This window comes from Lynx rufus, unplaced genomic scaffold (genome assembly GCF_022079265.1).
Source record: "Lynx rufus isolate CCGP_SWC_20201006 ecotype Redwood Valley unplaced genomic scaffold, mLynRuf1.p SCAF_2, whole genome shotgun sequence".
In the NCBI taxonomy this organism is placed as follows: domain Eukaryota; kingdom Metazoa; phylum Chordata; class Mammalia; order Carnivora; family Felidae; genus Lynx; species Lynx rufus.
The window spans coordinates 138,053,840-138,079,465 of NW_025814834.1; the positions used below are offsets into that span (position 1 = coordinate 138,053,840).

At 39.3% G+C, this 25,626-nt stretch overlaps 1 protein-coding gene across 1 annotated transcript in view; it reads left to right on the forward strand.

Moving 5' to 3' along the window:
* PLPPR5 (phospholipid phosphatase related 5) overlaps positions 1–25,626 on the forward strand; it is a 191,006-nt gene that overhangs the window by 65,764 nt on the left and 99,616 nt on the right. The window contains exon 4 of the mRNA XM_047082310.1: positions 17,353–17,529. Within this exon, the coding sequence (XP_046938266.1) occupies positions 17,353–17,529 (177 nt within the window). The remainder of the gene's footprint in view (positions 1–17,352; positions 17,530–25,626) is intronic.

A 25,626-nucleotide genomic window follows, 5' to 3' on the forward strand; every position in this document is an offset into this window, starting at 1 on the left:
TGCAAATAAGGTAACATTCACAGGTTCCAGGGATTTGGACTTGGACATATCTTTTTAGGGGTCACTATTCAACCTACTACAAGGACTCAGAGAGATGGGATGACAGAGAATGTGGTGCTCTGCGGGGGGATTTGAAGCAGTTTAGCATGGCTAAAGCATAGACTCTGGGAAGAGAATGAGAAGACAAGGCTGGAGAAACAAGAAAAGGTCAGTAAAAATCGGAGCTTTATTCCTAATGCAGTAGAGAGCTGTTTGATTACTTGCCCCCACTGTGAGCTTTCTGCCATTCTTGCTTGCCCATTTAGAGATGTATATTGGTGGTGCACACCTTATCCAGCTAGCAGATGCATCTGTCTTTGTCCAGTATGTTTTTTAAAAATGCAGTTACTTCCCCAAGAGTTTTACTTGGAGAATTTCATATCAGAACAATATAGCTACTTATTTTTTAAACACTAGTGGTATGATAGCCCTGGACCATATTCACCAATAACACTGGTTGGCTCTCAGCACAGCTCTCCACTCTAGAAGGCACATGTTCTCTTCTGTTGGCCTCAGTTCCTCTCCTTCATTGTCTTCTCTGCATTAAGACTGAGCCCATTTACCTCAAACACTGTTGCTGTTGGTTTTTTTCTCTACTTGGGCATTGTGGCTCATTTACATTACCAAACTTGCTCTTCAGGTTGATGCATAAGTAACCTCTTTGCACAAGGCTTCCTCCCTTTTTTCTGCCTTAAATTCTCTTCCCCTCCTTTTCCTTTTCCTATCTCCTATCTTTAAGTCTTATAAAAAAGCCTTCACAGGAAACTGCCTGGCTCTCCCTCCATGTCTGCCTGGGTTGTTGCTTCAATTTTACTGGAGGCAAGCAAAAGGTTTTGCATGCCATTTTATAGTCAGGATCTAGAAAAAAAAAACTATTGATCAATTTGACTTCTATTTTCTGTTCATTCTTTCTGTGTATCCACACCTCAATTATTCTTACTATTGACTTGTATTATAATGATCTTTTTACATGTTTCTCTTTTTTCTTAGACTAAGAACTCCTTGATGTCAGCAATTAAAGACTTCCCTGTCTCTATATCCCTACCCCAAGCACATTGTCTAGAATGCAGTAAAGGCATGGTAAATGTTAATTAAAAATGAATAAGGGGGGGCTCCTGGGTGGCTCAGTCAGTTAAGCGTCCAACTCTTGATTTCGGCTCAGGTCATGATCTCACGGTTCATGAGATTGACCCTGCATTGGGCTCCATGCTGTCAGCAAGGAGCCTGCTTGGGATTCTCTCTCCTTCTCTCCCGCTTGTGCTCTTTCTGTCTCTCTCTCAATAAACAGACAAACAAATAAACAAACAAACATTGAAAAAAATGAATACAGGAATAAATGAATGAATTCCATCCACATCTCTTTCCTTGTCTTGAGGCTTCACCTCCTTTTTAAACTTTTACTTACAACTTTTTCTGGCAGATAATGTGTTTTTAATATAATTCTAGGAAATCTTTTCTTGCCTACCCAGAAACATAGCCTGATTTCCCTTCTTTGCCACATTTGCCCTGGGGACAGCATACTTGCCGGACACCAGCTTCTATCCACCTAGGAGCACACTCCTGCCTGTCTGTCTACTCCTTCTTCTGTCCTCTTCACTATGTCCTGTTGCCACTGAAGTTCCACGTCCCAGAAAAGTGAAAGAGTTTCAGAAACATGCCTGTGAAATAATCTCCTGTCTCTCATGTTCCCATTGAAGTTTAGATTCAATGGTCTAAACAGATTGCCACGGCTCCTGATTCCAACTTGCATGCCCCTGATTCTGCCGAGAGTCCATCATGTCTGCCTCCTATCTTCCAACCCCTGTGGAGCTTCTGTTGTACCACCTGCCAGGCACATCTTCCTCTAGTGCCGTAGGCACCTATGATACATGTCTTCTCTCCTCAGGTTGAGTAACCTATTCCTTCACATAGTTTTCAAGGCCAGGTTGGTTTTCTCAACCTAATTCTCAAATTTTATCCAGATATATCTGCTCACTCTTCTGAGACCATGCCTTACTCTGTAGCCCTTGGTGCCTTTGCTCACTTCCCTGCATGCATCAAAATGCACTCCCAACTCTGGCTGTTTCTTTACAATGAAAAGCCTTCCTAAACCATCCAATATGTTTCCACTATTTGAAAGGTCAATGTGTTTTTAGTACTTTTTCATTTTTCAAAGCTGGATGGGAACTATCCCATATTTAGTCACAGCCTATCAGTTGCTATAGCTGGAATTACCAAGAAGTTGGAGCACCAGCTTTGGCTATGTGAAGCTCATTTCCTCATCTCTGCACTTGGCCATTAGTAATATCATTATTCCATCTGATTCTGGTCTTCAGAACAGCTCACAGTTTCACAATCCCTTATTATTGGTTCTAAATTCTCCAAAACAAAAACAAAAACAGAAAACTATAAAAGCGATGTTATTTTTTTATTTTGTTTGTTTTTTTGGTGGTTGTGATTTTGTGATTTTTAGCACATATATATTTGGTCTCTATCCATAGTTCCTGGCCCACAGCTCTGAAAACTCTTGGAATTTCTTGCGACAAGACCGATAAATGTTTCTTCGTTACATTAATAAGGTGACTTTTGGAAAACCCTAGGTAACCATAAGACCTGGCCTAGTTGCCTGGGGAACCATCCCTGTGATCAAAAGGTTGAAACTTTCAGTCCAACCCCCTGACCTCTGGATGGAAAGAGGAATTAGAAGTCCAGTCATTGCCATGGCCAATGATTTAATAAGTCATACCTATGTAATGAAGCCTACATTAAAAACCCGAAAGGATATGGTTCAGAGAGCTTCTGGGTTGATGAACATGTGGAGGTTTGGGGAAAGAGGCCCCCTGGAAAGGCCATGGAAGCTCTGTGTTCCTTCCCATGCCTTGCCCTATGCAACTCTTCCATCTGGCTGTTACATCCTTTTATAATAAATCCGTGAACTAGCAAGTGAAATGTTTCTGTGAATTCTGTGATCCACTCTAGCAAATTAATCAAACCCAAGGAGGGGGGTCGCTGGAACTTCCAATCTGCAGCTGGTAGGTCAGAAGCACAGGCTATAATCTGGGCTTGCAATTTGTGTCCTGAAGTGGCAAAGAGTGTCAGTCTTGAAAGACTGAGTCCTTAACCTGTGGAATCTGGTGCTGTCTCTGGGTAGATAGTGTCAGAATTGAGTTGAATTCTAGGACGCTTGCTGTCTGGAGAATTCTTGTTGCTGGTGTGGGGAAATCTCCCTGCCAGCCCTTCCTCAGGCACTCACCAATGGAATTGGTGCTCATACCGAACATTTTCTAATGGCAAACCTGATCTGCCCTGAATTAATTTGGTGAATGAATGTGAAGCTACTTAGAGTCTTATGTATTCTCCTTAACTGTGAATGTCCATATATTTAAATGTAGAAGTGTGAATATGTTTCATTGTGGGTGTGGCATTTGACCCCATTGTGGGTATTGTGTAATGAATAGTACATGCCTCACTTTACCTTTCTAAAATCTGAAAATATTCTGAATTCTGGAATACTTCATGATTCAGTGGTTCATATGAGGGATTACACTGCTGCTTTTCACATTTGACCAATGATTAAACTAGGCTCAGAGAGAGTAAGTCACTCAGTAATGTCATATCCCCAATCTACTGGAGTATTAAGACTGGAACTCAGATGCTCCGAGTCCACTGGGGACATGACCCTCTCACTATGGCCACCAAATGCAGATGATTCCTGCAACGTGAAGATGGGAGAGAAAATAGATTCTTTTACCATAGCCATTAATTTTTCAGAAAACCAATAGAATTGTGGAAAACATACAGCTTCTTGGAGATCATTTCTGAAATATAAAAACTACTATGCACATAGGAAAATAGCTAAAGTAACACATAAGGTAAAAAAGTCAGAGTTAGATTATTTATTGTGGAATTTGCTGTAAGTTTTATATATATTTTTGTTCCAGTTAGATGTTACCAGTGTAATATAGACACAAGTCTAGTTTCCAAAACATTTTGTTGATTCATTCATTCATTCATTCATTCACTCATTTATTCAGTGCTTCCTAAACTCTCAACTCTTCTTATGTTCCCAGCCCCTGTAGTGATGTGCATGTTGGCTGCCATGTCCTGCATGGAGTTTTGGTGCCTAGATCAGTCTTCAAAAACCTGTATAGCTCGTTAATTAATATACTTAACATGTAATTACTAATAGTGCCGTAGGACTCCCATGGAGTACAGTGTTTCCATGAGAAAACAAGTAAAACATTTTGATTATTGGTGTATAAGTGCACATAATTATCCTTCCAGGTGGGTATATAGATTTTCTCACTAGAAACTTTTGTTGGCTCTTGAAGCTGGGGACTAGTTGTACTTTACTCCTCCTTCACCTTACTTTCTACCCCCACTGATCTCCATTCAGTTCAAATTCATCCACTTGAATGCATACACAACCACCACCACCCTCCTTCCACACACACACCTAATTAGCCAATGAGTCTTACCAATTCAGCATACTAAATATTTACCCAATCTGTTCATAACTCCAGTTCAGGACATGAGGCTCCAACACCCAGAACCACTTGAGCCAAAGTGACACTTTAAAACTCAGATCTTCTCCTCATGTCGCCTTTAATGGTCCTCCATTTCCTTTTCCTAAAAACCTAAACTCCCTCACTTGCCCCACAAATCCTTTGGTAACCTGGCCCCTGTTAACCTCTTTATCTAAATTTTCTGCCACTCCCCTCTCTGCAGGTACTTCCCAGGGCTCACCCCCAGCCCCACCCACAGAGCCTTCTGTCTGACACAGGGAGTTATTTTCAGTTCCTCCAGTGTCTCCTTTGTGTGTGCTCTCACTCCTGTTCAAAGAACTCCTTGAGCCCCATCCATCCCCCACAGACTGAGGCAGAGACCTCTCTATTCATACAACCTCAGGGCAGTCAGAGCATGGACTGCTAGTTAAACTGCTTGAGTTTGGATCCCTGCTTCATCACTATTAGCCGTAAGTCCATGGGCAAGTTACTTAACCTTTCTGTGTCTTACTTACCTCTCCTGTTAAGTACCAATCCCACGGGCTTATTTGGATTACATAATTGGTACATGTGCAGCTCTTGGCACAGTCTGATGCCAAGTTTTAACTTTCATTATGATTAGTTATTGAGAGTGAGTCATGCTGGCCGCTGAGATGACAAAGAAGAAATGGTGTTTCTATCCCTCATAAGCTAGCAAAGGAGAGGAAAAATATATCGTTTCAATACAAAAATGATGTCTTTTCACAGTAGTTATTATGAAACCTAAAGCTGGATAGCAAGATGAGAAGGAGATCACTCTCCCCCAACACCTGGGACCCAGGCTGAGAATGTGATTTGAGATGAAGAGCAGGCACCTGGGAGAGAGGGATGTTTTGACATGTGACAACTTGGTTGCCCCAAACCTAGACCCTTGGGGTGAGGGGTAGAGGCTGGAGGGTGTGGGAGAAGAGTAGCCAGACACAGGAGCTCATGCTTTCCACTTCCTATCTTCTTCTTGAGGGAGACTGAGGTGAAAGCTGGAAATGGGATTAGAGTACGATGGGATGGATCTAGGCAGCTTTTAGTTAAATGAAAACTGAGGGAATGAGGGAGGGAAACCTCCAACACTGAGAGCGGGGTAAAGAAGGTGCCTCCCAAGATCCCTGGGTGACCAACTAGGAAATCTCCTGACTCCTGTGATTTAGCCACAGATGAGTGTTAGGAACTAGGTCAGTGATATCCTACAAGTACACTGTTCAATTACCTCGAAATATCAAGCTGTGGTTAATATTTATGATGTTTATTGAAATTAGTGTAAAATTGATAAAGTACTTTGTTGCTGGTTGCATATATATATATATATATATGCAATGTAATATATATACAATATATATAATATATGATATATATATGCTGGTTGCATATATATATATATATTTTTTTTCAATTCACATAAACACAGTGACTATGAGACTGTGTGTGTGTGCATGTCTTGTGGCACACATTTCTTGTCCTCATTGTGATAGGACATTTATCTGTTTAAGCTATGATATGAATCTTTTCCTGTTATTGTATAATTTAAGATGATATCTCAAGATGTGAATCCAGTTCTTAACATTTAAAATTTGTCTGATTCTTTATGTTATATAGACATACATAGTACACATCATACAGAGATTATATATATGAATAACCAATCACACATTCGTAATTATAGTTTCTTTCCTTAACCGAAGAAAGTCTGAAAGACCATGTGAATCCTAAGATCTACAAATTCAAACACTTTTGAGGATTAGGCAGAGAGATTTGAGATGTGCTTTCACTGTTTTACCCCTGATTTCTTGTCCCTGACATTAAACTGAAGTTTATTTGTGTATTTTAAGACTCTTGCAGGTTCTGTTTTCTTCATTTGCCTTTAAGTTAACTAAAACTGATTCTTAAATTCATCTAGCAGTCAAATACAAACTTTTGTAGTATTTAAAGATCTCCAGATCATTCTTTTACGTATTAATTTTAGTTCCTTACTTATTAGCCAGCAAACTTTAAATCTTACAAATGCCAGAGTTCTTCAAATCATAGGAATCAAATATCTTTTGCTTGCATGTAACTCCTCACACATGGCATAGCTTTCTTTTCCTTGCATCACAATCAGAAATAAGATGGCAGCCTATCTTTATTTAATTTTTTTTTAATGTTTATTTACTTTTGAGAGAGACAGAGAGTAAGTGGGGGAGTGGAAGAGAGAGATGTAGCACAGACTCCAAAGCAGGCTCCAGGCTCTGAACTCTATGCACAGAGCCCAATGCGGGGCTTGACCCCATGAACCGTGAGATCATAACCTGAGCTGAAGTCAGATACTTAACCGATTGAGGCACCCAGGCTCCCCCCCACATCTTTATTTAAATATCATCTTACTTTTAATCTGGTCTATGGAAAATAAATGTTAAATGGTGAATATGTACAGTTCTTAATTTTATAGATGACACAGAAAATGTCAAGTAAAAGTGTTTTTTATTTTTCTAGCTGATAGATGAAGTGCCACGCATACGATATATTTATCAGGGGATCACAGAAATGGTCTCCATGTAAAATCAGCCACGGCTGCACTACAGGGATAAGGTAAATGTGTCAGTGATGAAGGGGCTGCTATTTACAACCAAACCATCAATTGGCCATTGTGCTGGGGGCAGCTGAGTCACTGAGCATATTCTGATCTTAACTGCATGTACCAGCTGGTCCTGAACACTGAGGGTGTTGTTACTTACACCACATTTGTAACTCCCTACTGTTGCCCATTCAAGGGCATCAACTACATGATCAATTCTGTGTTCGTGATTATGTAATCTTTTGTTAGGTACCCACTAAGTATATTGTAAGGAAATGGGTGACTGCCCTTCATTTTTCAATGACAATATGTTTGAGGACCTTTACCCCCATGCCCATATGGGAGGTAATTGAATTTGTTAGTTCTCCCAGCAAATATATAGTTTTAATCTAAATAATATCTTTTTAATCCTTTAGGTATATTCGAGCCACAAAATAAACAAAAATCTTCATGGTGCCAAAACTTATATTCTTTGTGCAGTTTCTGTGCTAAATCTTACAAACTGTTATTGTCATTTTCATTTTACAAAGGATATAAAAATAAGACTCAGGGAAGTTAAGTATCTGTCTAAAGTCACAGAAATAATCAAAGGTAGATTGACATTTTAATCTAGAATATTAAACTCATAAAGTTGAGCTTTTCCTCCTATGGAATCTTTCAAGTACCTAAAGGGTATCTGTAAAATACAAAACAAATGAATAACTTGATGAGGTCAAACATTAAAAAGTAGCTGTTAAGATAATTAGAACCTGAAAAAAATAGACTGTGATTCTGAAATTCAAAATAATTCCCAAATATCACTTTACTACATTATGCTACTTAAGCTGTAATATATTAATAGGTATACAAGATAAATACAGATACAAAAATATAAATCACTATTGTTTGATAAAGCACAGGTGCCCTAAAAAATGGTTTTAGGTTCAGTGCCCAAGCCCAACCAATGTAATAATAGAAATAACAAAGTAGAAATAAATGCTGAAAAGCATACAATCTTTTTTTTATTTATAATTAACTGATATATTTTTCATTTCCCTTAAATCATGACACTTATTCAGGTCAGCATTATCCAATAGATTATACAGATTATCCAGTACAAACACAAAATGAATCACATATAGGATTTTTAATGTTTTAGTAATCACATTTAAGAAGTTTTTAAAAAGGTGAGATTAATTTTATAATATATTTTGTATAACTGAGTGTATCCATATTTACTACCATTTCAACATTAACATAAAAATTATTAATGAGATATTTTGCTTTCCTTTTTTGGCAAAGTTTTTGAAATCCAGTGTATACTTGACACTTGCAGTACATCTCTATTCAGACACTAAATTTTCATCTGAAATATTTTATCTGTAATTTAGATCTCATAAAATTTACAGTGTAAAAACTAGATGCACATACCCAGCTTGCTCCAAATTTTTTAATTTGGAATTTTTCAGAGGTGTGCCTGGGTGGCTTAGTAGGTTAAGCATCCAACTTTTGATTTTGGCCTAGGTCATGATGCCAAAGTCTTGGGATTGAGCCCTGAGTTGGATTGGAGCCCTGTTTAAGATTCTCTCTCTTCCTTAGCCCTGTCCCCCACTTGCACTCTTTTTCTCTAAAAATTAAAAAAAAAAATTGGAATTTTTCTAATTTAAAATTAGAAATTCATAATTTTTTAAATTAAAAAAATTTGTCTAATCAAATAAAGTGCCAGTTTTGAAATTTAAATTAGCTAAAGTTAATTAAAAATAAAAATTCAATCCCTTGGTTCCACTAGCCACATTTCAAGTGCTCAATTGCTATAGTAGCTAGTGGCTACCATATTGAACAATATGGCTCTAGGATTTCTCATCTATTCTTCAGTGCCTTTGAGAAGGATGGACCATAAGACAAGGGCCAACATCTCCCCATCTCCCATTTCCCCAGTTCCAGGATACTACCAGTCTATTCACTGCTCTGTGGGTTTGACTATTTTCGATTCCGCATAGAGAGATCATGCAGTATTTGTCTTTCTGTGCCTGGCTTATTTCACTTAGCATCATGTCCTTCAGGTTCATCCATGTTGTCACAAATGGTAGGATGTCCTTTTCCTTTTTTTTTTTTTCCAGGCAGAATAGTATTCCATTGTATATGTACTATATGTACCACACAGAGATTTAAGGTTCAGCAATGTGACTATAGTTCACAATACTGTATTGTATACTTAAAATTTATTAAGAGGGCAGGTAGATCTTAAATGTTCCCACCACACACATACATACAAAATGGTAACTGTATGAGATAATGGATATATTAGTTAGCTTGATTGTGATGATTACTTAACAATGCATACATATATCAAAACATCAAGTTGTATACACTAAGTATATACATTTTTATTTACAAATTATACCTCAGTAAATCTGGGGGAAGGTGGGAAAGAGATGAGACAGTATCGATCAAAAAGGAAGACACTGTTTGGTTTTAATAATCAAATCTCTCTTTGTCAAAAGAGAAAAGGAATTTCTAAATTCCAAAGCTACCTTTACATACCAAAAGCAAAATTTGAAGTTCTGAGTATTATAAGACAGTAATAGAGAGAACATAGGATATAATGTAAGAGATGTTATCATCAACCTAGGTGAGGAGAAGGTGCATTTCTGGGCCTAGGAAGTGGGAAGACTGGAGGAGAGAAAGGACAGAATGGCAGATGTGATCATTTGGGTGAGTGCCCTTAGGTTAGAAAGCCTGAGAAGGAAATTGAATAGATAATAGATAACAGATTACAGTTAATAGATAACAGATAATAGAAACTCCAGAAAAGTTGAAGAAAAAAAAATAGTTGGGCTTATACCTCATTTCTGGCTTAAAACTGGAAGAATTCATTCTCAATGCATCTCTAGAGGAGGTAGTGCAGGCAGCAGAAAAGATAGGCATGATGGAAACCAGAGTACCGTGTAACATAGCTGGGGAGGACAGATAACCCACCTGGGGCTAGAAAGCAGATGTGCTGGAGATACAGAGGATTTTTATAGCATGTGAGCCTAGATGGAACAAGTCAGTATGGGCTCACAAGGACATTAGCAATAGTTGTCATTAGAGCAAACTGTGGAGACCAAGTAGGAGATGCATAGGGCAGTGGGAACCAGCAAAGATGAAGAGGCCACTCTGTGGGCAGCCCTGTGGCTGCTCTGAGATTGCCTCCCCACTTGGGCCACACAGTCCGGCAGCTGGAGTGCCATTTTGCTGGAAAGGGAAGAGTGAGAAGCTGAGAACAACTGAGGGTTTATTAAACATTCCTCCCTCCCCTGTTTCATTCCTATTCAGTCTTGGATGGATGCTCATGATGAAGTTTAGGTCAGTGATGGAAAATAAGGTAGCTGTATGCTTTATACAATCTAGATTGTTGTATATAAAATTTATGGCTTCAATATACTACTGTTCATTGCAGTCCCCTATCGCAGCCCTGAAAGGTCTGAATTATGTGAACACAAATCTGTCTGCTGCAAAGTCTATGGCCTTTCCGTTATCACATTACCTCCCATCACCATTCTGTTATATACCCTGTCAGGCAGCTTCACATTGCTGCTTGGCAAATCTATGAATGTGGATAAGTATGGATGCAACAATAAGACTTTCAGGACATTGCACAGCTGGCTTAATAAATGAACCTAAAAGATGGTGTTCAATGTCCCTGTATACATTTGCTACTAAATCTCTGGTGGAGTGCCATGAAGTTCCACCTTTGATGCTGTCTTGTTAGCGATGATCTGTATGGAGCTAACGAGAAGCTCAGAGAAAGCACTAATATGATAGATGGCATCCTGAAAGTTCAAACTGGTCTTGACAGGGCAGACTGTAATTTTGCAAACAGTTAAGAGGTTTGATTTTTTGAGTAATCCCAGGAGTCCAAAATGAGGGGAACTTGCTAGGGCATCAGTCCGTAAGATAGAATCACAAACTGTGATTTAGTAAATCACAAACACTCTGACCAGTAGTGGTATATTGTTGTTAAAAAAGAAAAGCAAAAAAACCAATTCCTTTTTTAGATTGTACTAATCAAAATAGTCAAAACCTGGAAATCAGTTTGAAGATAATCCAGTCCTAACCTAATTGTGAAATATAGATCTACGAGTAAGACCGTAGGATGCAATCCAGAAAAGTTACAGTTGCACTCCAGGCTGATCAGAGTGGATATGCACTGGGGACTTAATTTTGGACTCTGCATTTTGGGAGGAGGACTAGAATATGTCAGAAGCACTAGAAAGAATGTCATGTTGCTGAGGGGTCTGGCCACAGAGTTATTTCCATACTGATGGGTGGAATTGAGGCCATTTAGTCTATGAGAAAGAAGAGGCAAAGGATAAAGTAGGTGGCAACTACCTGCAAAGAAATAATTAGTGGCTCTCTTTAGACAGAAAACTTAGAAGAGAGGGAAAAATGGCAAAATGGCATATGGAAAAAGTGCAAGAAGCATAGAAACAAGAGAAGAAACCAAGTTCTCCACATGCTTGATCACAGTGACACCAAAAACCTAATTATGCCCATTCACCAGGCACTGCCTTCACCGTCACACAGCACTGATAGGTCCTGGGCTTCCTGTGTTCTTCAGCCTCGCCCTGACTTCACCTCTACAGTTACTAGGCACTCACTGTGGGCCAAGCTCTGTGCTAAGAACTTTACCTATATGATGTCATTTACTCCTTTCAGTACTGTGTGGTGATACTTTCACTAGCATTTACCTTTCGTACATAAGGAGACCAAGGCTTAAACAAGGCTTATCTACGTAAGTGGCAGAGATAGTAATTAAACCGCGTCCTATTGGTTGCAAAACAGATGAGCTACTCACTAGGCCACAGTTCTCTCCTCCTCAGGATCAGTTTTACAAATCCCGTACATTTTTTGATTCACACACTGAGCAGATATTGATTGAAAGTAGTAGTTTTCTTTTGACATCATGACAGATTACCACAAACTTAGTGAATTAACCCAAATTTATCATCTTAGAGTTCTGCTGTTCTGAAATCCAACATGGGTCTCACCGGGATAAAATCAAGGGTTCAGCCCAACTGCACCCCTTCAGGAGGCTCTAGGGGGGAATTCATTCTTTGATTTTTCCAGCTTCTAGGGTTTATCGGAATTCCTTAGCTTATGGCTCCCTTCCTCTGTTTCATAGGATTAGTGTGTGGGAACCTTCAGGGAGCTATATTTCTCTTATCATAGGTGCCTCCCTGCACCAGGTATGGCTCCAGGCAGTATGAAATAGACAAGAAGGAGAAAGACAATAGCAAGTAAACAAATACTTGCACCAGACAATTTCAGCTAGTGATATATACTTTCAGACAATATAAGAGTTCAGAAATTCACTTTTCTCCAAGCATGCCATTCATGCATTCATTCATACAATAATTTTGAATACCTACTATGTAGAAGGTGATCTATACATATCAGGCAGAATGGTGAATGGATGTAGGTTCCATCCTAATGGAATATTCTAATGGAGGGAACAGATAAACATATACACATAGAAATGGATAACATGATTTCAGATAGTAAAAAATGCTATGATTGAAATACCCTATTCTCCTTCCCCTGCACATTTGCACTTTCATTTTATTCATTCTTTTATTCAGAAAGTCCAGTAAGGCTTTATTGAGTGCTCACTGTGTGTCAGGCAAAGTGCTAACTTATCACAGTGTTTATAGTGCAGAACCCAGATTTCACTTCTGTATCTTCACTCTAGTGAAGGAAACAACTAAAATGAATAAACACCATGCATGGTGGTAAGCATTCTGAGAAAGGACAGACAAGATTCTTGGAGAGCACATAGCAGGGGTATCACTGCTGTCCCCTGGGTCTAGGACACCTCCCCCCACCCCCACCCAACCCCCGCCACTTCCCCTTTACTGGGAACTCTCATACTCATCCTTCTGGATCTCACCATAGATGTTTCCTCTTGAAGTAACAGTTTCAGGTGTATAGGAAGTAGGTGCTTAACAAACACAAATGTTTGTCTGTTTTTATTTACTTATATAATAGTATCATTTTAAAAAATTTATTTATTTATTTATTTTGAGAGAGAGAGAGAGAGAGAGAGAGGGAGGGAGAGAGAGAATCCCAAGCAGGCCCCATGCTGTCAGTGCACAGCCCAATGCAGGACTCAATCTTACAAACCGTGAGATCCATGAGACCTGAGCCAAAATTAAAAGTCGGACACTCAGCCCACTGAGCCACCCAGGTGCCCCTATAATAGTCATTTTAATATTATATGGTACTTTCTCAACTTACCCAACAGATGGATGTTTATTATCCGAAGTGAGTCAATTCACATTACTGAATAACATGGGCATTATGATTACATTTTAGCAAAAGCAAACAAGCACAACCCCTCTATATGTGTGTGTAAGTTATTGTATCTATTTGTATAGGCAAAGAGAAAGGTGTAGAAGAATATATATCAGGCTGTTAGCAGAGAGCAAATGATCAGCTTTGGCTTCTGCATCTTTGTGCTAATAAATACTGATGGAATGGATGAACAAGGACTGCTAATAATGTTTAGATAATGGGGACACCTGTAAGGTAGTGAGCATCCACTGACCCTTAAGGACTGAGTGGATTTCATCTTGCTCAAATCATAGTCTTCCGTTTGTGTTTTATTTTAGCTACATGTTGACATCTGGTTAACCTAGATGGTTTCATAAGTGAATTAAAGACCAAGAGAGCATAAATAATCAATTTCTGTACTGTATCCAACTTGCTTAATAGATTCTTATGCCATAATTTCCTCTTCTGCAAATTAGGAATAATAGACTTTCTGTAAGAATAACACAATTAGACTGGGTAAAAGGCACTTACATTCATAAAGTACCAAAGAGTTGTTGAGTAGAAGTGAAAACTCTCTAATTTTTCTTTTGTGACATCCATGCTGATTATGTGCCAGAAAAATCTATGTATTATAAAGCAATGCTATAATCCACCTTAAAGTTGAATGTGTTTGAACAAATGTCACCTTTTCCCATAACCTTTAAAATGCAATCTTTTTCCGTTCTGAGTCTGGACATTAAGTGGGAATCTGTGGAGGAAGAGCCAAATTCCCAGGCTATTCCTCATAAAGAAGCTTTTTCGTGAGTTTGTGTAGTGGCTTGACTGTATCTTTGGACTTCCTATAACCAATGCTGAGTCATTAGAGCAATTAGAGCAAACACTCAAAAGAGACTTCAGAGAGGCATCACCCAAGCTTATAGATTACTATAAGTGTACACAACTTGGACAAGTATCTGAGATGGCCTTTGAGGATGAAAGGGAAGACAAATGCTTTCCAAAACCATATAGATTCTGTAGATTTTCCATACAGACCATATTTACATTACTTTTTTTTAATGTTTATTTCTTTATTTTGAGGAAGAAAGAGAACATGAGTGGGGGAGGGGGCAGAGAGAGAGAGAGAGAGGGACAGAGAATCCCAAGCAGGTTCTGCTCTGTCACCATGGAGCCTGATGTGGGGCTCTATCCCACAAACTGTGAGATCATGACCTGAGCCCAAGAGTCAGACGCTTAACCAACTGAGCCACCCACGCACCCCTACATTACTTCTTTTTTCTCCCTAATAGCAGAGTATAGACGTAGCCTCACCTTATGATACAAAAGCAGCCTCCTTTCTCCTATCTTTGACTTCACCTCTGTTGCATTCACTCATACTCAGCTTATGTCCATTGGCCATTTCCTCCATGCAAGAAATCAGTAAAGAAAGAAGACAGAGAGACTAAGAGGTGCCTTATTTCTCATTTACATTCTCTGTTCTCAACAGTGCCACCCCAATAGTCAGATTGTGTTTTCTTCATTATAAGCTTTATCTTGATTCAATTTTTTTCGTCTATAACATGAAGGAAATGATGAGATCTGACTTATATTGCTATTTCAAGAATTTAATAAGATAATTAATGTAAAATACTTAGAACATTGCCTTGAACAGGGATCACTCATTAAATCAAAGCTACAATGATTATTAGCAATATTAGTACTGATCAATTGTCATTCCACCTTATTTTGTCTTAGTAAGGATAGGGTATGTTTAGAGTTCTGACAAATGTGAAGAAATGCAAAAGTAAGAAATAATTAATCAGCCGTATAGCTATGTTAAAGAAAATCTCACGAGCAGCCCAAATTTCACTCCCTATTTGTGTGCACTAGTCAAATAAGGAATTATTCCATTAGATGCATCACTGGAAACCTGAAGTAGTGTGATATCCCTCCCTTGTTATTTGTGTGGGCAGAACTCTTTAATACCTTCTCTCGGGATGGCAGAGTATCATTTTCTGTTTCTTGTCTCTTTTTGTTTCCGTCTCATGTATACTTATCTTTCGTAACTGAAATTATTCAGCTCTTGGAAGCACAGGCTTAGAATATACAGACCTAAGGTTGCAAGGCCAAGATGAACAATTCAGCTTCCCACCCTCCTCTGCCCCCCCCCCCCCCAGAATATTGGGACCTGAGAGAGAGACTGCAAAGGGCTAGAACTTGGATAGATAGAAGCCTTGTATCACATGGGCTGTTTAAATATTCATGCAGCCTCTTCTGGCAGCTAACAGGGCTGCAAACTTTGCCCAGAAAAAAAAAAAAAAAAGGCGGGGTTGGGGGGGGGAGATAATTACTGGATTTCATAGCATTCTGAAATGGCTGCTGTGAAGTAAAAACTTAAGCGCTGATGTTTGGTTTAATCTCTTAGGCAAGTGTATTTTTTTTATTCAACACAGAACAATAGGCAAGTGATTAAATGCATCTCTAAGTATTTTTTCTGAGTATATCATCAGTGTTAGATACCCACTGACATCAACAACATAACAATGTATTGTACTGTAAAAGCTACCTCCTTTATAATTACTTTACTAATGACTTGATGTATCAACTGACACACTTCCCGTGCAGTCAACAGCTTTGCTTATGTAGTAACACAAGGTTTAAATTATCAGCAATTGAGCTATACAATAAATAAGAATGAAAGAAAGACAAAATTATTCTTGAGTGTGGTGACTTTTGCAACTTGAGGACATTTCATTTAGTGCAGTCAGTTGGCACTATATGCTCTTCATTAGCATATGTGAAGACACCAAAAACGCAGGTATCTATTAATTGTTTTGTTTGTTTTAAGGAGACATTTCCCCGGTTGTAATTAAGTTTCTTTCTTGTCCTAATTCTGGCTGATAAAATTTAATTAAAACAAAGTAATTCCACAATTTCTAATAACAACATAAGAGCAAACACTGGCCCTGCACTGAGCCGCAAATTCCTTCTTCAACGTACTGTCTAGACATTTAGTGAAAATCAACCTTATTTTATTTTTTATAGCTACATTCACAAGTTCTGAATTATCAATTATGCATCATCCCAATACAGCATACAAAAATGTAAGCATTAAAAACACTTGTTCATCAGTTTGCCCCTTCTAACAGTAGTGATCTAAGATGTAAATTCAGATAAAACAAGTTACATTAATCATTAAATATTAATAGTTTAATAGGTACATTGAAAATTTAAAAAAAAATCACTTGGAATATGAGTGTTGAGTGTTTCTAGATGATTAATATTACATAAGGATTGACCATTAGTAAATATCAGGTAAGTAAAATGAAATAATCACCATTCCTTTTTTTAGAAATATTTTTTAACATTTATTTATTTCTTGAGAGACAGAGAAACAGAGTGTGAGTGGGGGAGGGGCAGAGAGAGAGAGGGAGACACAGAATCCAATGCAGGCTCCAGGCTCTGAACTGACAGCACAGAGTCCGACATGGGTCTTGAACTCACAGACCGTGAGATCATGACCTGAGCCGAAATCAGATACTTAACCGACTGAGCCACCCAGGCGCCCCGGCCATTCCTTTTTTTTTTTTTTTTTTTTTTAAGAGAGAAAGAGAGACAGAGTATGAGTGGGGGAGGGGCAGAGAGAGAGAGATAGGGAGAATCTGAAGCAGGCTCCAGTCTCTGAGCTGTCAGCACAGAGCCCAGCACGGGACTTGAACTCACGAACTGCAAGGTATGACCTAAGCCGAAGTCAGATGCTTAACCAACTGAGCCACCCAAGCACCCCAAATAATCGCCATTCTTAAGTTTTACTTCTGTGAAACTTCCTTCAAAAAATTCATAAACTGTAGTTAATTATTTGGACCATGTAGGCCTAGATATGTCTGTAAATATATATGTGTACATACACATATATCAGATGTATATCATAAAAAGACCTTCATGAAAAGTTATGTTTTTCATTTAATGTTTCAGATGTACATCACCAACACAATCAAAGCCAAAGGAACAAGACTTGCTAAGCCCGTTTTATGTTTGGGCTTAATGTGTTTGGCCTTTCTTACTGGACTCAACAGAGTAGCAGAATATCGAAATCATTGGTCCGATGTGATAGCAGGCTTTCTGGTTGGAATATCTATAGCAGTATTTCTGGTAAGTAGAACTTTATTTGGATTTCATTGCATTTTTAATGAACCTTCTATAATCATCTACGACAATACCAGTGTGAATCACCAGGTTTGTCTAAATGTGGTAGGTCAAATTATAATATGTACATTTGAAGTCATTCATTTCTTCCTCCTCCCTCATTTGTCCTGCCTAAAGTCAAATTTGGAGATGAAAAATATATAAATTCTGCACCTAAAGGTGAACAAAATATTTTCATATAAAATGGAATGGGGCTAAAATGCTCAGTCCTCCTTGGGTACTTGGATTGCTTGGATATTTTAAAATTTCCTCAGGCCACTTTTCATCCCGGAGTATCTAGAGCATCCCAAAGTGCCCCCAGGGTCCCAGCACAGTCTTCTCCTTGAACTGCCATGTCACAGCACTTGGTAACAGGTAAACCTTGTTTGAGAGATGAATTGGTTCCCTTCAGTAACTAGAAGTCCATGGGTGGTTTCCAAAACAGTACCATCTCAAGCCAGATTTTGTCAAGTAGTAAAGAGACTATGTAGTGATTTCTAGTGAAATGAGCATGCCATCTCTACTCCTATTATAAAATCTCCTTGGAATATGACTATAGGTTTTGGTTGTTGGAAAATACATTTTAGTCCGGCTTTAGAAATAACTAATCCATTATGAGTGTATAACATTTAACCCAGAGGGAAAATGTGTAGACTATAAATCAAAACAGATTTTGGCATTGACGCATTATAATAGAAAAAAAAAACCCACTTTATTTCCATTTTGATTACATTTAAATTGCTTCTCGCGCTTAACTTCTCTTCTTCAGCTCCTTTCCCTAGTTTAGAACCAGTAAGCAAAAACTTGTATGAACCTTTCCAGCTAACAATTTTGTGTGCCAGGCATTTTAAGCAGTTCTTTTCTGTAGAACCTCCTGTGGTTAGAGTGGTGAGTATGACCTCATCTCTGCCCCACACTCTGTGCTACTTCTCTTCCTGATGTCACCCCCTCTGGTTCCCCAGGTACCTGGGAGACTCAGGCCCACCCCAGTCTCTCTCTCAGAGATATCCTATAGCCTCAGGAAAACTGGGGCCCAGACTTGGTCCAGAGACTTTTCCTTGCTTTCACTCACCACAGTTTGAAACAGATTGAAACATTTAAAACAAAATAAAACCAGACCAACACCTTACATAAATCCTATGAAAAGAAATAACCAAACATCAAAATTTCAAAACACTAGTGTCACATGTAACTGCATTTCAGCCTCATGAGTCCAGAGAATCTTCACTGGCATCTTATCAATCTTCCTGCTTTATCTTCCTGTGGCTGTTGCCAACTTCCCTTTACTTCCAGTGACTATATGAACACCTTGCAAGACCAAATCTAGAACCCTAGTCGCTTCCTCATCTGAGAAGCATGTGATGAATGAGTTGGACTGTGGATCCCCTTGGGCTCAAAACCCGCCTACTGCACATATTCAGAGTGTTCCATAATGGCCCTTCAGGCATCCCCATACACCTAGACAATGAACTTATGAAAAGGTCATGTGAAAATAATGCTTTAACTGTAGTAACTAAAAAACATTTGTTCCTTCATGCACAACCACTTCTGAGTGTGTCTATAGGTGTGAAGTCCTGTGCTAAGAACTGGGGGTGCAAGGAGGCTCAGATAAACACGATCTATTTCCTGTGGGAGTTACAGTCTGGTTCAGGGGTCAGACAGTAATAAGTTATTCCATCAAATATTCCCTTCCTCTTTTCCTTCATAGCATAAACATTTACTGAACCCTTGTTATAATGCAGGCACTGTGCTTGGTGCTGGGTATAAGTACATGAGAAATTTAGAGCCCATGTACTTAAAGAGATCACAATTGGGTGGAACAAGATAGACACAGAGGGTTTTATAGAGGGTTAAATGTAATGACATCAGTGTGTATACTCGAGAGATCTCTTTTGGGATTAGGGATAGTTAGAAAAGGGAGGTGATACATAAACTTGAAAGGTCCGTGGGGCATCTGGGTGGCTCAGTCGTTAAGCATCCAGCTCTTGATTTCGGCTCAGGTCATGATCTTGTGGTTCGTGGGATCAAGTCCCGAGTCTTGATGCTTGGGATTTTTTCTCTAGCTCTCTCTGCCCTCCAACCCTCGCTTGCACATGTGCACATACATGCATGTTCTTTCTCTCAAAATAAAGAAATAAACGCTTTTTAAAAAAGAAAGCTTTGTAAAGTAGAGAGGTCTAAACGATGGCATAAGGAATGATGGGCAAAAAGCACAGTGCATAGAAGCAATATAAAATGCTTCATAAAAGAGGCATTTATGGAGCTATTAGTCAGTTGTAGGCCTGGGCACAGCATGCACATGAGAGGAGGTGGCATCCTGGAGTGGCACCAATTGTCCAGTGTCAGTGACAAGAGTGGGAAATACAAAAACACCGGGTGAATGTCCTGAATGGCCTTGTAGGTTAGAATAAGCTGGGCTTTTTTATTTTTTATTTTTAATGTAGGTGATTTGAGAACACTGTCAGAATTCAGGTAAATTAAAGCTGGTTGAATCCCAGCCTCTTTTTTTTATTCAGTTTGTGCCTTTAAGCAATTTGCTGAACCTTTCTGAGCCTCAGGTTCTTCCTCTTTAGTTTTTTAATGTTTATTTATTTATTTTGAGAGAGAGAGAGTGCACAATCAGGGGAAGGGCAGAGAGAGAGGGAGAGAGAGAGAGAAAGAATCCCAAGAAGGCTCCGTGCTGCTAGCACAGAGCCTGACACAGGGCCTGAAATCACGAACTGTGAGATCATGACTTGAGCCGAAACCAAGGGTTGGACGCTTTACGGATTGAGCCACCCAGGCATCCCTCTTCCTCTTTAAATGAGGCCAGTGAAAGCCTCCTTAAAGCTTATGAGGATTTAAAACTTTAAATAAAATAGTGTATGTTCAACGAATGGCTACACGAATGACTGACATTAGTTCCATAAATGATAGTTTGCTTCTTTTCAGCTTCTTTTACTCTATGATACAATTTGTGCCTTGAAAATAGGTTTGCTGGAAAGTGAAACTCCAGGTGAGGATAGAGGAGGTAAATTGTACAGAACCAGGGAAATAAGATGGCACAAATCAGGCCTGTGTGAGCACAGAGAAAAGGGAGGGTATCTGAGAGGTTTGTGGAGGTGGAAGGTTTGGAGCTCGATGGCACACTAGAGAGGATGGAGGCGAAGAAGAGGGAGCAATCCGTGACGATTCCTGAGCTTCTCATTTAGGCAAGTAGAACGTTTATTCTGAGCAGCGTCCACAGCTCTGGCCTGCAATGTCCTGGGGTGTCTCCAGTTTTCTTGCAGTGTGTGCAGAACTCTGAAAGTATTCCAGAATAAACGAACACGAACATACTCCAAGCCTCTGTGTTTCAGTTAAAAGCATCCACATCCCCCAGTCACCCAGACCCAATGTCTAGCATCTGCCTTGACTCATTCTTCTCGTTCATTCCCCACGCCCAGTGATTCATCTGGTTTCAGTTTATTTCTTACAAAATACCTCCTCCATATCTTATTTCTTGGCCATTCTGACCATAACCTCTCAATTTTCAAGATCAGCACTTTTTACCCCTCCTCTGTCTCTCGGTTCCTAGCTGCCTCACTTCAGACTCTCCTCCAAATACCTCCCATTGTGCTTCTCTCCTTATTAGAACATAATCTGTTGCTAGTAACAAGACAAAAAACAAAACAAAACAAAACATTCCTGCTGTGCTCTTCCCAGCCAAGTTTATTTTCCCTCCTTGCAGTGGAATCCTGTACTTCATATCCACTCAGTTTTCTTTGCATCACAGAAGGTTTTGTCAAGTCTATGTTTGCCTCAGCAAGAATGCCCATTCCTCTGTATCAATTTTATTTTATTTTTTTAAAGTTCATTTATTATTTATTTTAAGAGAGAGAGAGAAAGTGAGTGGGGGAGGGGAGAGAGAGAGAGAGAGAGAGAGAGAGAGAGAGAGAGAATCCTAAGGAGGCTCCACACTGTCAGCAGAGAGCCTCATGTGGGGCTCCAACTCACAAACCATGAGATCATGCCCATGGCCAAAGTTGGACACTTAACCAACTGAGCAAACCCGGTGCTCCTCCTCTGTATATTTTGGAGAGCAAAACAGAGTTCTGGGAGTCATGTGAACCTAGGTTTGAATCCTGCTTTTGCCACCTGCTATGTGTGTGACCTTGAACCGGTCACACTTTAGCTCCTCATTTTTTCTAACATAGTGGGGTCTCCCTGAACTGTCTTTAAAATGTCTTTCCCTCCCCAAGGGATCCCTTCCTCATGCCCTATTCACTTTTCTCCATAGCATGTTCCAACTTTTATATACCGTATACAATATTTTTGTTTTTGTGGGTTTTTTGCTGTCAAGCTTACTAGAATGTAAGCTGTGCATGCAGAAGGCATTTGTTTATTTTCTTCTCTGTATTTCCAGTAGCCAGTACAGGGTCTGGCATATAGGAGTTTCTCAGGAAATATTTGATGGATGAATAAATGAATGGGGAACTGTTTTATTATCTCCCACATCTCTTTTGAGGGTTAAGTGAAATCCCATATGTCAGAAGTGCAGTGAAGCGTGTGGTGCAGAGAAGAATATGCTGGTTATCATAGCCCTCACCTTTTTTTTTCTTTAAATGTTTGATTTATTTTTGAGAGAGAGAGAGAGAGCTTGAGCGGGAGAGGGGCAGAGAGAGAGGGAAGCAGAGGATCCGAAGTGGGCTCTGTGCTGACATCAGGGAGCCCAATGTGGGAGAACTGTGGGATCATGAGCTGTGAAATCATGACCTGGGCTGAAGTCATATGCTCAACCAACTGAGACACCCAGGTTCCTTGGTCCTCACCTTTGATGACTATTCAAATCCTTTTTGCACTTGAGATTTTTCTTAAACAAGGGCCAACTTGCCCAGAAAGTGTCCCTGACTACCCAGTTCTCCCATTTTTCCTGAATTTCCACTGTACTCAAAATCTGGCCTGTTACATTCTAACAAGGAATTATAATCTGTCCTGCTTATCACTCTCTTCCCGTGTGCATTTTCTTTAAAGTTAAAGAATAGAATCCCTATGCTTAAGAAAATACAAAACAAATACTAGCTGAACAAAAGTTGTAGATTGCTTAATATTATTTTATACAAATGTGTGCTTCAGAGTGCTTTCAAAAACGAGGGACTGCGTCAAGTCATGTAGTTCAAGTTACTGAGCCATAGAACCATGTGTAATGTAGCGAGTTACTACTACATTTGAGTAGTCTTTATTATATTAATTCAATTATTCCTCACAACAGCACATTGAGATGTGAGTATTGTTGTCCTCATTTTTCAGGTAGAAGAAGAAGTCTAGTTTTATTGAGTTGCTTGCCCAGGCTCACAGAGTGACTAAATCAGAGAGCCCAGGATTAAGGCTCAGCCCTATTTGACCCTCAGAGACCATGCACTTCACCCCATGCAATAAATGTTTTACTTGCCACAAGGGAAGAGGGAAAATGACCACAAATGGATCAGATTAATTTATTATCACTACTGGAAAAAGAAAACAAAACTATATGTGTAGTGGTGACTTATTAGTGTCATTTTTGTAGGACAGGGTAGAATTATAGAAGCCACCAATGTAAAAATAAAATGCTTCAGAGGAATGTCACTTTAAATTACATAGGAATATCAGAAAATGTGAGAATTTTTGGCCTAGACACTTGCTCATTCATTAGTCTATTCATTCACTGTGGCACTGGGAATACAATGGTGAGCAAAAAAAGAGAGACAGCATCTCTGCTTTCATAGAGCTTACCACCTTAGAAGAGATCCATGTCAACCAAGGTGTTATATGCTAACAGCTGTATAATTTCATTAGGAATAGGTGCTTTGATGAAAAGCATCAGAGATTGATGTGATCAAACAAACAAAAACAACCTGGGGTCAGAGAAAACTAGTGAAGAAGTGATACTGAGATGAGATACCACAGATGAGTAGGATATGGTGCCTAAAGAGTGTGGAGATGAGTATTCCAACCAAAATGCAGTGAAAAGGAACAGAAGGTGTTTGGGAAGTGCAACAAAGGAAGGCTGCAAAGGTGGGCAGGGTTTATTTACACTCTAAGAGAAATGGGGAGCCAGCCACAATGGTTTTAAGGAGGGTGACATGATCCAATTTGCATTTTGGAAAGAGCATTCTTATGCCACTCTAAAAATGGATTGGAGGGAGCCAAGATTGGATTTAGGGAGACTTTAGAAAGCTATGCTGGAATCCAGGAAAGTGGTGGTGATTGCTTAGTCTTTGGAGTTGGTGATGGAGGTAGAACAAAGCAGATACAAGAAATCAGAATTTTTAGGAAGGAAAATTGAGCAAATTGAGTGAAGGGTTGTGTGTAGGACCTGTAAAGGGTAAATCTAAGTTTTCAGCCTTGTGCAGTTAAGGAAGTGGACATGTGGGGGTGGCTTTCCTGAAAAGATCCAGAAAAAATCAAGCTTTAGGGTAGGGTAAGAATATGGGCAGATCTTGGGGCACCCGGGTGGTTCAGTCGGTTAAGTGTCTGACTCTCGATTTCAGCTCAGGTTGTGATCTCGTGGTTTTGTGAGTTCAAGCCCCACATCGGGCTCAGTGCGGGCAGTGCAGAGCCTGCTTGGGATTCTCTCTCCCTCTCTCTCCGCCCCCTCTCCACTCACACTGTTTCTGTCTCTCGAAAGAAAGAAAGAAAGAAAGAAAGAAAGAAAGAAAGAAAGAAAAAGAAAGAAAGAAAGGAAGATGGGCAGATCTTGGGTTTCATTTTGAACATTTGCTGAATGTTTCATACCTTTGACAACCAAAAGAATGGACTAACTTGCTAAGATATTGCAATCTTTTCACTTACAATTTGAGAAAACTCAGACCCAGAGACTGTCCAAGAAGATATAGACTTGGGATTAAAAACCAAATTTCTTTTACCTACGAGCTTTTACCTATGAGTATTTTTCTAATAGGAAATCAGTTCCATACTTGTGAATGTTAGCAAGCAAGACTTGTTAAATATTTGAATATGATTCCAAGGAAGATTTGGCAATTTCCTGCCTTATAATTTAAATAATAACAGTAATGAAGAATAATCATTATGCTAATAGATACTATTTAATGAATATCTACTATGTGTTTAAATAGTTCGCATATGAATTCTCAGCTGCTTCAGTGGTGTTGTCCTAACCCTCAATTAAGGCAAAGAGATAACTGATAAAACCTTTCAAAGAGTTTACCAAACCTAAATCACAGAAAAAGCAGTGACACTCATTTCAGAAGCCCATACTAACTCTAGATCAACTTTTCTTCATCTCATGACTTCCGTATATCTTCCATATATCCATATATCTAAAATATAGTTATTTCAACAAATTTCACTTCACAAGAATTTGTGTCAGTTTTTTTTTCATCTGCCCAATTTTTCATTAATTTAGAACATTAATGAAAAGGGAAATGTGTGTATATATTTCATGAAGTTAGTGTGAAACTGCTTGTTATGTTGTTATTGGTGAAACTTCTTGATTATATCCTTTGTACTCTAGGCAGTGGTCAATTGGCAAACTACAGCCCTTAGGTAAAACTTGGCCTGCTATTTTTTTTTTTTTAAGTTATAGTGGAACATTGACATGCCTGCTAGATTATGAATTGCCAATGGCTGTTTTCACACCAAAACAGTAGAGTGGAGAAGTTGCTGCAGAGATCATGCCAACAAAGCCAAAAATATGTACTATGTAGAAAAAGAAAAGAAAAGAGAAGGGGAGGAGAGCAGAGGGGAGTGGGGGGGAGGGGAAGGGGAAAGGCCCCTGGGTTGCCTCAGTCAGTTGAGCTTCCTGCTTCAGCTCAGGTCATGATCTCACAGCTCAGCTCCTGGGTTCCATCCCCATGTCAGGCTCTTTGCTGACAGCTCAGAACCTGGAACCTGCTTCAGATTCTTTGTCTTCCTCTCTCTCTGTCCCTCTTCTGCTCAGGCTCTGTCTCTCTCAAAAGTAAATAAACATTAAAAAAAAAAAAAACATGTACTGTGTGTCCCTTGCAGCCCAAATTTTCTGACCCTTCCTCTAGAACAATCACTATTACTTTTTTGTAGGGTCATCATTTGATACTGGGTTTATCAAGTACCTATCTCCAAGCCTGT